Source organism: Gossypium hirsutum, chromosome A04 (assembly GCF_007990345.1).
Source record: "Gossypium hirsutum isolate 1008001.06 chromosome A04, Gossypium_hirsutum_v2.1, whole genome shotgun sequence".
Taxonomy (NCBI): Eukaryota; Viridiplantae; Streptophyta; class Magnoliopsida; order Malvales; family Malvaceae; genus Gossypium; species Gossypium hirsutum.
In genome coordinates, this window is record NC_053427.1 from 84,376,110 (window position 1) to 84,387,639 (window position 11,530).

The 11,530-nt window shown below is 32.3% G+C and overlaps 1 protein-coding gene and 1 pseudogene across 1 annotated transcript; one reads left to right on the forward strand and one right to left on the reverse strand.

Moving 5' to 3' along the window:
* Positions 1-236: 236 nt before the first annotated feature.
* LOC107949190 (chlorophyll a-b binding protein CP24 10A, chloroplastic-like) lies at positions 237-2,157 on the forward strand (annotated as a pseudogene).
* Positions 2,158-3,365: 1,208 nt separating this feature from the next.
* On the reverse strand, positions 3,366-4,101 carry LOC107949192 (cationic peroxidase 2-like). The gene is made up of 2 exons (XM_016883921.2): positions 3,933-4,101; positions 3,366-3,847 (listed from the first exon to the last, which is right to left on the reverse strand). Exons 1-2 carry the CDS (start codon positions 4,099-4,101, stop codon positions 3,432-3,434), a joined length of 585 nt encoding a protein of 194 aa, XP_016739410.2. The 3' UTR covers positions 3,366-3,431.
* Between the last annotated feature and the right edge of the window lie 7,429 nt (positions 4,102-11,530).

Here is an 11,530-nt window from a genome sequence, read left to right on the forward strand (position 1 = left end):
TAGATAAATTCACCCTAATCGCTAGAATTCGAACTGTGTTGATACAATCTCCTTTCCAACTTGTAACAACGCAGAACACCCAAAAAAATTTCAATTTGTAACTAAATTCAATTTTTGTTTATATTTTTGAAAGCGAATAGCGTGGCAGCAGAAATCTGTCGTGTTTTACATCCTATCAAACCAAAAGACAAAAACAGAAGAGGCTAGGTGAAAGCCCACGTGGTTGGAGGCAACGTGGAGATGTAGATGGACCCTAACTGCCCCCCATTGGTCTGAAATCTAGTCTCTCATATATATCCTCTCTAGATTTCACTAGACAACTAGGAAAAAACAGCAAAACATCAACTGCCCAAGATGGCTTCGACATCTGGGACTGTAATAAATGGGTTAGGTTCTTCATTTCTGTGCGGAGGAATCAGGAGCCAGGCCCTTTGGGAGCTAGTAGTATTGGACCGACAGTAGCCACTCCTACTGCAACTCGCAAGAGGAAGCTGATTGTTGTAGCGGCTGCACCACCTAAAAAGTCTTGGCTCCCTGCTGTTAAAGGTGGTGGCAACTTAGTTGACCCTGAGTGGCTCGATGGCTCGTATGTGTTGCTCCCTCTCATCTTTGCGTTCCCCTCTTAATTTGTTTAGTAGTTCTATAGGAGTTCACTTTTTGAAATTTAATTCGTTTGATTAATTATTACTCATGATAATTTTAATTCAGTTAATATAAGAGATTTTAAGAAATTTCTATTATTTGATTAATTTGATTTGATTAAACAAATTAATAAGTTTAATAGGATTAAAATTTGAATGTTATTTTGCTTATCTTTTACGATAATCTGATCAGATTAGCCGATTATTGAGAACAGATTACGATAAATTTGGAGAAAGGAATTGAATTAATTGATCTGTGAATTGGTATGGAGTAAAAAACTAATTGAACCAACAATTGATTTGGTTATCTATATTTTTGTTTTTGTTTTTATTTTTTTATAATTTTCTAATAAATTTTTTTATCTTACCAAACTAACCAGTTAAATCGAGAATGAATGTCCTGATCAACTCAACTATCGGTCTAATTTAGAAAACTTTATTTGTAAGCCTCGTCATAATAAATTTTATATTTTATATTTAATTGTTTTAAACTTTAGTATGGTATTATTCAATATTTGAAAGTCTTTAATATCCAAAATTTTGAATTGAAGGATAATATGAATTTAAGTGCTTGAATCGACATTTTGTTAATTATTGTAACAACTATATCAATTAAATTAAATCTCAATTTATTATTTTATTTTATTAAATGAAAATTGATAATTGAATTATTTGATTTTATTAATTTTTTTCATAATAATTTTATTCGATTAATACTAATATAACTCCAGTGAATTCAATTACTGTAACTTACGTTGGACTATTAATGGAATCAATGGAATACCCCTCAATAATTTGACTTTGATGTTAATTTTCAAACCACAGGCTTCCTGGGACTATGGATTCGACCCACTAGGTTAGGCAAGGACCCAACTTTCCTCAAATGGTACAGAAGCAGAGCTGATCCACGACGCTGGCCATGACCGCCGTGTCGCATCTTCATAGGCCAAGCCTGGAGTGGTGTACCATGGTTCGAGGCCGGAGCCGACCCCGGTGCAATAGCCCATCTCCTTCGGCTCACTCCTTGGCACCCAACTCCTCCTCATGGGTTGGGTGGAGAGCAAGCGATGGGTAGACTTTTTCAACCCAAAATCTCAATCCGTAGAATGGGCAACTCCATGGTCGAAAACAGCCGAGAACTTCGCCAACGCCACCGGCCAGCAGGGTTACCCGGGAGGCAAGTTCTTCGACCCATTAGGCCTTGCGGGTACCATCCGAAATGGTGTCTACATCCCCGATTATGACAAACTGGAGAGACTTCAGCTAGCGGAGATTAAACATGCTAGAATTGCTATGTTGGCAATGTTGATTTTCTACTTTGAAGCAGGTCAAGGAAAGACACCCCTCGGTGCTCTTGGGTTGTAAAGAAAGTTATATATAGCAAGTTAATGTAGATAATTAAGATGATACAGGAAAACAATGGCTTAAGTATATATACATGTTCAAAGGATACTGTTTAAGAATGTTTATATAGAATAATAAATAATAGCAAAATGAATTGACGTTAGAAGTGCAATTCACTGCCTATTTAATTTTCCCAATTTTCTTTAGTGGGTTTAGATGAAAATTTTTAAATTTTTTTTAGAATTCTAGCAATTTAGAATGATAGGATTTGCAATTGTTTTGTTTAGATAAATAATTGTTTTAAGAAAAATTAGGTTATTAGAATTTTACAAATTAAAAATATTTATTTTAAAATAAATAATATAAATTTAAATATTATTATTAATATCTTTTTAAATGGATGTCCATCAATATTAAAATAAGTTTGATGTACTTTAAATTTTAATAGTGATTAGAAAAAGATCTCTACTTTATTTATACTTCTTATGCCTACAAATAAAGTTTTAGAGAAGCTTTGTAAATATTTCTATTGATCAATAAAATATGCTCTCTCTTTGGTTCTGATTCTCTTTGTTCTTTACTCTCCAAATATGAATATGTAAAACTTTATAAATAGTTTTAATAAATAACATTAAAAATATATATATTATAATTAAATAAAATAATTTTTAAAGTTTAAGTTTTATCTATAGTGAGATCATGTATCTTAAATTAAATAAAATTATGAGAAATTTTAAAAAATTCACGTGGAATTTGAAAAATAAAATTGAGCTATTAAACTGCCCTCTTGAAATTACCCACAAATTGAAAACAAGTAAGCAATGTAGAAGGACGTGGGTTCGAGTGCATTGAAGCGCATTATTCTCTTATTATGGGTCGGAGAGGGGCTATTGGTAGTTCTAAGTATATCTTAAAAGAGCATATATAATCAGAAACTGTAATGAAAAATCATTCAAAATTATATTTAATGCCGTTTACTGCCCATGTTAGGTTCGTAATTATCCCTTAATAAAAGTTTTAAAATTCGACCCAGATCCATCCGTGATAATACAATCAATAGTTAGCAATTACCGCTTAAAAAATATATCAACAGTTCATGAGCATTGATTCAAATCAAAATTAGATTATATTGACTTAATCCGTGATAATTTGCATGTTTTGTTTGTATATGAATCGAATTCATCAACGTAGACAAAATCCATAGATTTTCAAATCAAAACGTCAACAATTCCAGCAACCAGCAAATCATGCTTTACTTTAAACAGTTTCACTCGATTCATATATTATATAATTAAGACAGTGACAACTTAACCAGAGACAAGACAAATCTTGCCCTAAATGATTGTGTTTTTTTTTAAACAAAGACTTAAACTTGTATACACTCAAGCACTTCCTTTGATCAGCCAATTGTGTATATAGCATTATTCTTAATCTTCAATGTTCATTTTAATTAACTTTAGAACATACTTTGCGGATTTCACCAGCAGTTCCCGTTTTCACTCCAATGTTGCTCATCTTCACCATGGATTTACCAAATTCAACGTTGAAGGTCAATCCAAGCAACCCTCTAACGCCCAAGAAACGTTGCACAAACGTCTTGGTCGAATTGTCGGTCCATAATCTTTGATCGGATTCAAGTATTCCTTTGCCATCCCTTAAATTAGCGAAGAAAGAAGTGTCGAACTTGTTGGCGCTGCCGTTGTCGAGTCCAATTCGCCGTGACCCGTCACCGTTCTGAGGGCAAAGTGCTTGAAGCTGGGAAACAAATGCGGGATTCATCGAAGGATCAGCTCCAGTTGAAGTGAAGTTGTAAAGCCTGTAGCTGAAAAATTGGCAAGCAGCGGTGCCGGTTGTGTGTCCTCCTGACAACAGATTAAATATTAGTAACCAAAATTGAGTATCTACGACAGCGTTCAATAAACCAAACTTGTGTAATAAAATGTTTACCAACAAGGGTGACAAGATCTTGAGTGTTGAGACCCTTGTCTGCAAATTTTTTCTTTTGCACATCTACGGTATCACGGAAGCCCGGCAAATTGTTAGCATCAGATGATTGTGATACTGTTCCGTCTCGACGTCCGATAGGCACTGCCCAACTCGCTCCACTGGTCTGCATATATGTTAACAATCATTGTTAATGACACATAGGACGAAGTCAGAAGTTTAACTTTTCGGGGTAAAATATAAAATTTTAAATGGGTCAAAGTATATATAATTTTTTCTTTATATATACTTGTTAGTTTAGCGTTTAGAACTTTGAAGGCCAAGTGTATTTTTAACATTAACCTAACTTATAAAAATTTCTAAGAGACTAAATTGATAATTTGTCATTTTGGGGCAGCCCCTCCCTGCCCCTACACGGTCCTGATGACACAAAACTGAAACGACAACATGTTAGGTGTGGGTCCCACTATGTGGAAACCCATTATTTCTGCCACATTTATTGTCTCTTTGGTTTGTCAAAGCCATTTTTGGGGGCTTTTAACGGGTGATGTGGGCAAAATTTTTGTAGAGCTAAACAAAAAAAAATCTCAAATTAAAACAGAGAGAAAGAGAAAGAAATTCAGTTTTCAAGTTTGGTGCAGCATGATCAATCTTCGATCGAAGGTCATCCGTGTTCGATTGAGCTGATTTTTGGACAGCAGCTAGGCGATAAGGTGTTCTTGACTTTGTACGGTCGGATTTTTCATCCGAGTCTTGTAGCGTCGGAAATACCCATTTTTTCAGCAGCTACGTTTTTGGTGATGTTCTCTCATTTTTCTCTCTTTTGCTAAAGATTACATATTGTTAGCCTTGTCGGAGTTGAATGCTTGTTGTAGGCTTGATATTGTGATCTTGTAGCCGAACATTTGATGATAGTGGAGCTCTTTATCGGACTCTAAAGTCCCGTGGTTTTACCCTTGATTTAGAGGGGTTTTCCACGTAAAAATATCGGTGTCTCTATTTATTTTTGTTGTGGTTGCATTAGTTGATTTGTGGTTGATTAAGTTGCTAGAGAACATATCTTGTGACTATTGTGCTTGCCATAATTTTTGACAGGAGTTATAAGGAGAGAAAGAACACCTTGTGCTTCGTTGTTGGTTGCATTTTCTTTGTAAAAGTCGCAGTGAAAAACCATGGTGTTCTTGATTAATAACTCGAGCTTCACTGTTTTATCTGCAGGCTGGAATAGCTCTCGGTGAGTTACAATCGGTAGGGGACCTTTATGACTTCAAGTCAATCGCTACTCTTTTCATTATAGGAGTTGTTTCCGTCACACCTACGCTTATGAGCAAGACCAAATCGTAATGTTCGATCGACCATGCTTGCTTCTTGTATATGGTACTTCAATCTTCCGGGTAGTCATCAGTGTTGCTTTTTGTAATGCAATGTGCTTTGGTTAATGAAATTCACTGCCATACACCATGGTCATTTTCAGTCCATATGAGGAGAGGAACATGAGAAGAAATTAGGGAAAGGCTGTTACTTGTTTCGATTTATTAGTGTTTTTAGAAGCTGTATATCCTTTGAAGTTTTTTATTATTACCAATGAAACATCTTTCTTTCTCAGTGTTTTGTCCTCCCTACGTTAGTAATCTCCCAACTAACTAATGGTAATTTTTTTTTGTCGTTAACTAATTATGAAAATTAACCATGTCATCCAACTATTCAATTTTGTCTAACAAAGGCAACTTTTAAAATTAACATAATAATAACTTTAACCTTAATTATTCGATTTTTTTGGTCAACCGTCGTTAAATGACCGATAGAAAATTGAGAGGTAGCTTTACATTGACATGATAACAACTTTAACCATCAACATGTATACATTGGTCATTTAGTCTTGATTCTAAAAATTGAACTTTCAACATTTACATCGTGTAATTTGTCCCGAAATCCATGCATTGTATGTATATATCTTGGTAAAAGTACCAATGGAGGCCTTTGTACTAGGAGTTGATTGCATTTTGCCCCTTAACTAAAAATAGGTAAATTAGTCCTTGTAAGTTAGATAAATAGCAAATTAGTCATTTCTATTAAAAAATTTCATTCATTCTATTGTTAAAAGCTAGCGCGATTGACGAAATATCCTAACAGATAACGTGACGTGCCTTGTGTATTCATACAAACGTACATGGACTTTTTAATAGTAAAAATGGATGAAATTTTTTTAAAAATGATCAATTTGCTCTTTGATTTAACGCATATGCTAATTTATTTACTTTTTTAGTAAAAAGACAAAATGGTCAATTTTTGGTACAATGATCTCATATATTTTTAATTATCTTTCATACTTTTAGTAGTAGCACTTTAAAATAAATAATAAAATGCTTTATTATTTGGGTAAACTATATTGGTAGTCATCCAACTATGAATAAGTTTCCTTTTTACCACTCATCTATGAAAAGTTACAAAATAGTCATTCAATTACTCAATTTTTTTTTCTTTTTTAGTCACCCATTGTTAAATGATTAATGTAAAGATGACATGACAACTTTTAAATTGAAATAATAATAAATTTAGCTCTCAATGTTTCACATTGTGTCAATTTAGTTTTATTTTATAAAAAAATTTAGCCCACCATCACTAATTTTATCTTCTCTTTTTACATACAAAATGTGTAAATTAAAATAAATACATAAACACATTTAAAAAAATCCATTTATTATTAAACTAGACAATCATAAATACATTTTTAAAAAAATTCCTTTTATTATTAAACTAAACAATCTTCAAATATATTGGTTTCCTTGTACTTCAAATAACTAAAAATTTGATATCTCTCAATGATAATTAATTCATTTTTTGTTAGTTTGAGTCGACCAATCATTGATGAAGCAGATTAACACTCAAAATATTTTAACCAATTAGGCTTACAATTGGGTGAATTAATGAAGCGTGTATTTTTTTTTATTCTCAAGCAATTGAATCAACTATTTTTCATTTTCAACATTTGGATCATTCTATTTCTTGTCGATGCTCATTTTTTCATTGAATCAATGCAGGGACAATGTCGAAAAAGGGTTACAGAAAAGCAAAGTGCAAAAGGATAAAATTACACAATGTGTAAATATTGAGAGTTCAATTTTTTGGAATCAAAGATTAAATTGGCACAACTATAAATGTTAAGGGTTAAAGTTGTTATTATGCCAATTTTAAAAGTTACCACATCAATTTTCCATCAGTTATTTAACAGCGAGTGAACAAAAACAAAAAAATCAAATAATTGAATGACCATTTTAAAACTTTTTATAATTAAGAGACAAAAAAAATCTTCCTTATAGATAAGTAACTAGCAATGTTAATTACTCAATATTTTATTACTTTTTATATTCAAATTTGACATCACCCATCTCATAAACCACTCTAATCCAACGTGTTCTAAATGAAACATATAAAAACCAATATCCTTCACGCTTTTAATAGTAGCACTAGAGGTGTTTGTTGACCGTGTCGGGTTAGGTTTAGTTCAAGTCTAAGTATGATATTAATATATTTTATATATACTTGCTCAAGTTCGGTTTAGTTTAAAATACGAGTCTAAATTTTTTTGCAAGCCCACTCATATTTTCAAAAGATTAACCCAAGTTTATTTTTAGACCAGCCCATATTATTTTTTAAAATTATCTATATGATTTTAAGTTATATTTAATAATTTTATATTTTTTATATAGTCATCTTAACATATTTTAATGTTTACATTAGAGTAGTGTTATATATTTAGTATAAGTTTAATTTTTAAAAGTGTTCTAAATTACATAATATATAAAAAGTATTATAAACTTAAAAACGGGTCAGGGTTGGACTCGAGCCTTGAATGTTCAAGCCTAAGCCCAACCTATATTTTAAACGGGTCTAATTTTTTTGTCCAAATCCTCCCAAATTTCGGGCAAATCTTTGAATCTGGACAAGTAACCCAACACATGAATAGATTTAATTAGCACTTTAAAATGAATATATTATTCAAATTTGACAAGGGTCAATTCTTAAACCACTTTATTCCAATATACTTAGATTACATTTTTATTATAATACAAGTTCAAATTTACACATTCACGTATATAGGTTACACTATTATATAAGTGATACTATAAATTAAACTTGGATCTCGAATATAAATCAACTCATTTTACTTAATGGACCTATGGTACTCAGGTTGATAATACATTTTATTAAAACCCATAAATGGGAAACATAAATTTATTGATCACACTCCATGATCGGCATTAAGATTAGTACAAATTCATTGGGGGGACAATAATGGTGCCAGTTTCCAACATCTGCAGAAATGTTGAATTGATTCTTGACTCACATTAAAGCTCATTTGCGATATTGATGGATTCGTTTTCAAAACCGAATTTTACCGGCTATTTCTCCATTACCGCTCTGCAAATCAATTAAAAAAAACTAATTATATATATGTTGACACCATTTTTTTGGATAAAACGGGGTCGACTTGGATTTTGAAAATAAAACGAAAAATGGGAGTCGCCACCAATCTTTTTTGATGAGGTGTGATCGGGTCACCTCATAAAACGGTTGTTTTTAATAAACGATTTAGATTTTATTAAAACAACGATTTTTGTCTACGAAATTCAGAAAAACGGGTTCGGGAGTCGGTTACGCACGAGGAAGGATTAGCACCCTCGATACGCCCAAAATTGGTACCTAGTTGATTAATCAGTGTCTTAGTGTCGAAAATTGAAAATTTGAAGGGTTTTAAAAATACGATCCTTAAAGAAAACTCTGATAACGTGAATTGAAATATAAGATTCTCTTGTTCCGAAGGAATATCACATCCAGCACATTAGGACACGATACCCTAAACCATCGAAACCAAGATCACCTTATAGTTTAATAAACCATATTTTGAGCTTTAAGAGGATATTTGGCTGTTTAGTCGAACGAGAAAATCGAAACCCAGCACGTTAGGGCACGTTTCCTCGATTTTCCAAACGCGAAATATCGCCTTATTTAAAAGTTTAAAAAGGATATTTGGCTATTTGGTCGAACGAGAAATCGAAACCCAGCACGTTAGGGCACGTTTTCTCGATTTTTCAAACGCGAAATATTGCCTTATTTAGAAAAATTTTCCTTTTGATGTTTGGTGTTAATGCTCGACGAAACAATAACGAATACGACAAGGTAAGCAAAGTAAAGTGAGTAACAACAATACAATAGGCAAAATGAAATGACGAGGCGATTACATACACAAAGCATACAAATAATAAATAGAACTAACATTTAAAAAAGCACAAGTGTACATGAATAAATAAACAAGCACCAATAACAATGATGACAATAAATACGATTATGTAAAAATGTATATGCATGTATAATTTAAAACCATAAAATAAGAAATATATATATAAATTACAGAATATGAAAACATAGATAAGTATATACGCATATATGAAATCGATAAATATTTAAAAAAATGTAAATGTATATTTATATACTTACAAATCGTGATAATATAAGATATATGTATGTGAATTATAAAATATATGAAATATACAAAAAGCATTTTTAAGAGTATAAAATATATAAGTATGTATATGATGTAAAATATGCATAAATATATGTAAGTGTATAAAAATTATGAAGTGTGAAAAAATATGTTTAAATGGGTATAAGTACATATATCTACATATATATGTAAAAAATATAATATTTAAAAAAGGGGGTATATATATATATGCGTAATATATATAAATTCATATATAATATAATGTTAAAATATTCACATAATATACATAATAATAGTGTTGAAAACATCTATTAATAATAAATATACACTATATGTATTAAAGATATATTCATAAATATAAAAAACATATACTAATAATCACAATAGTAAAGATAAAAAATGTATACGTAACATAATGCGAAAATATATAAATGTTGTGATATCTAAAACATATACATAAAAATGAAAAAAAAAATGTATGACGAATAAGCAAAAATATTTGTATGAGATGATGGGAAATATACGAATAGCACGATATTACAAGTGTATGCCTAATATAATTATTTAAAAAAATGAATAATAATGAATACATGAAATAATACCATATACACAAAAATACCTATATATATATGTAATGAAATATGTGAACAAATATTAATATTAATGAATATATGATATATGTATATAATAATAGAAACGAAACAAATATATATATATAGTTAAATATAATACAATAATAATAAAACAACAATGATAATAATATTATATATATAACAATTTATATTTAAAATTGAATTAAACAGCAAAAATATTATGAAATTTAAGGTAAAAAAATTGAAGAAGGATGAGATTGGATTAAAAACCAAATCTCTGGGGCGAATTTTGAAAGAAATTAAAGGAGAATGGACTTATCAGAACGCGCGTTAAACTATGGGGATCAAATAAATAATTTGTCCAAACACTTGAAACGACACCGTTGGAAGGGGACTAAATCGCAAAGTGTAATGGATTTCAGGGTCAATTTATAAACAACGAATAACTTAATTGCGAAATATAAAAATGCGGAAGGGCTAATTGCGCAAATAGCCTTCCGCTCAACACGCGGATCCTACCCTGGTGTGGGTCGGGTCGACCCGCCCCACGTCCGAAACGACGTCGTTTTATCATTAAACAGGGGGGGACCAAAACGGTGCGTTTTGGTCCCCTATAAAAGCTAAATTTTTTTTGAAAAATTATTTTGAGACCAGTGAGGGAAAAAAAAGAAAGAAAGAGGGAGAGGAGGGCACGGAGCGATTTCCGGCAAAGGGTACCGGACGCCACCGGAGGTCGCGGCGCCGCGCCGGCCACCGCGAAGGTAAATTTTTATTTTTTTTGCTAACTCCCTTTTTTTAATTTATGCTATGTAAAATATGTATAGAGATTTTTGACAATAAAAAAAAACCTTAGATCTGACTGCCTTTTCTGTTTTTGTCTTTCTCGCTTGATTGCTTTTTTCTTGATTCTTAAGTAGTTTACAGTAAAAATGAAAAGAAAAATCCCCTTTGTTTACATGTTGTTTCGGCTTTTATAGCCTTATTTTTGCTCTCTTTCTTCGTTGTTTTGCAGGTTTCGCAGAGCAGGTGGGCATGGGCGGTGGTGGCAGATGCTTGGGCGGTGGCAGCTGGTGTCAGACGCGTGGGGGTATGGGGCCGCTATAGTGGAGCAGGGTATGGGCAACGGCGCCAGAAACCCTAGGGTTTCTGGCTTTCCAAAAAAATTTGGAGACTTGGGCTTATCGGGCTTCACTATTTCGGGCTGGTTGGTTTTGGGTATTGGGCTAGGCCCAAAATTGGCCTGTACAGCTGCCCCTCTTTGCCCATTGTCGTGTAACGGGAATGGAGCAAAGACATAATGAAAGGCCAATTTTGCCTGGTCTTGCTGGGTCTTAACTTCATTGGTGTTCTTCTGGTTCAGATAATCTTCTTCCAATCTACTGCATCTTGTAGCTTTAGATTCAATCTACTACATTTTCTGACATATGCCTTGTAGCTTCGATCTACTCCAATGTAACTTCATAAAGATAAGATCTAAGCTTCAATCTACTCTGTTACGACTC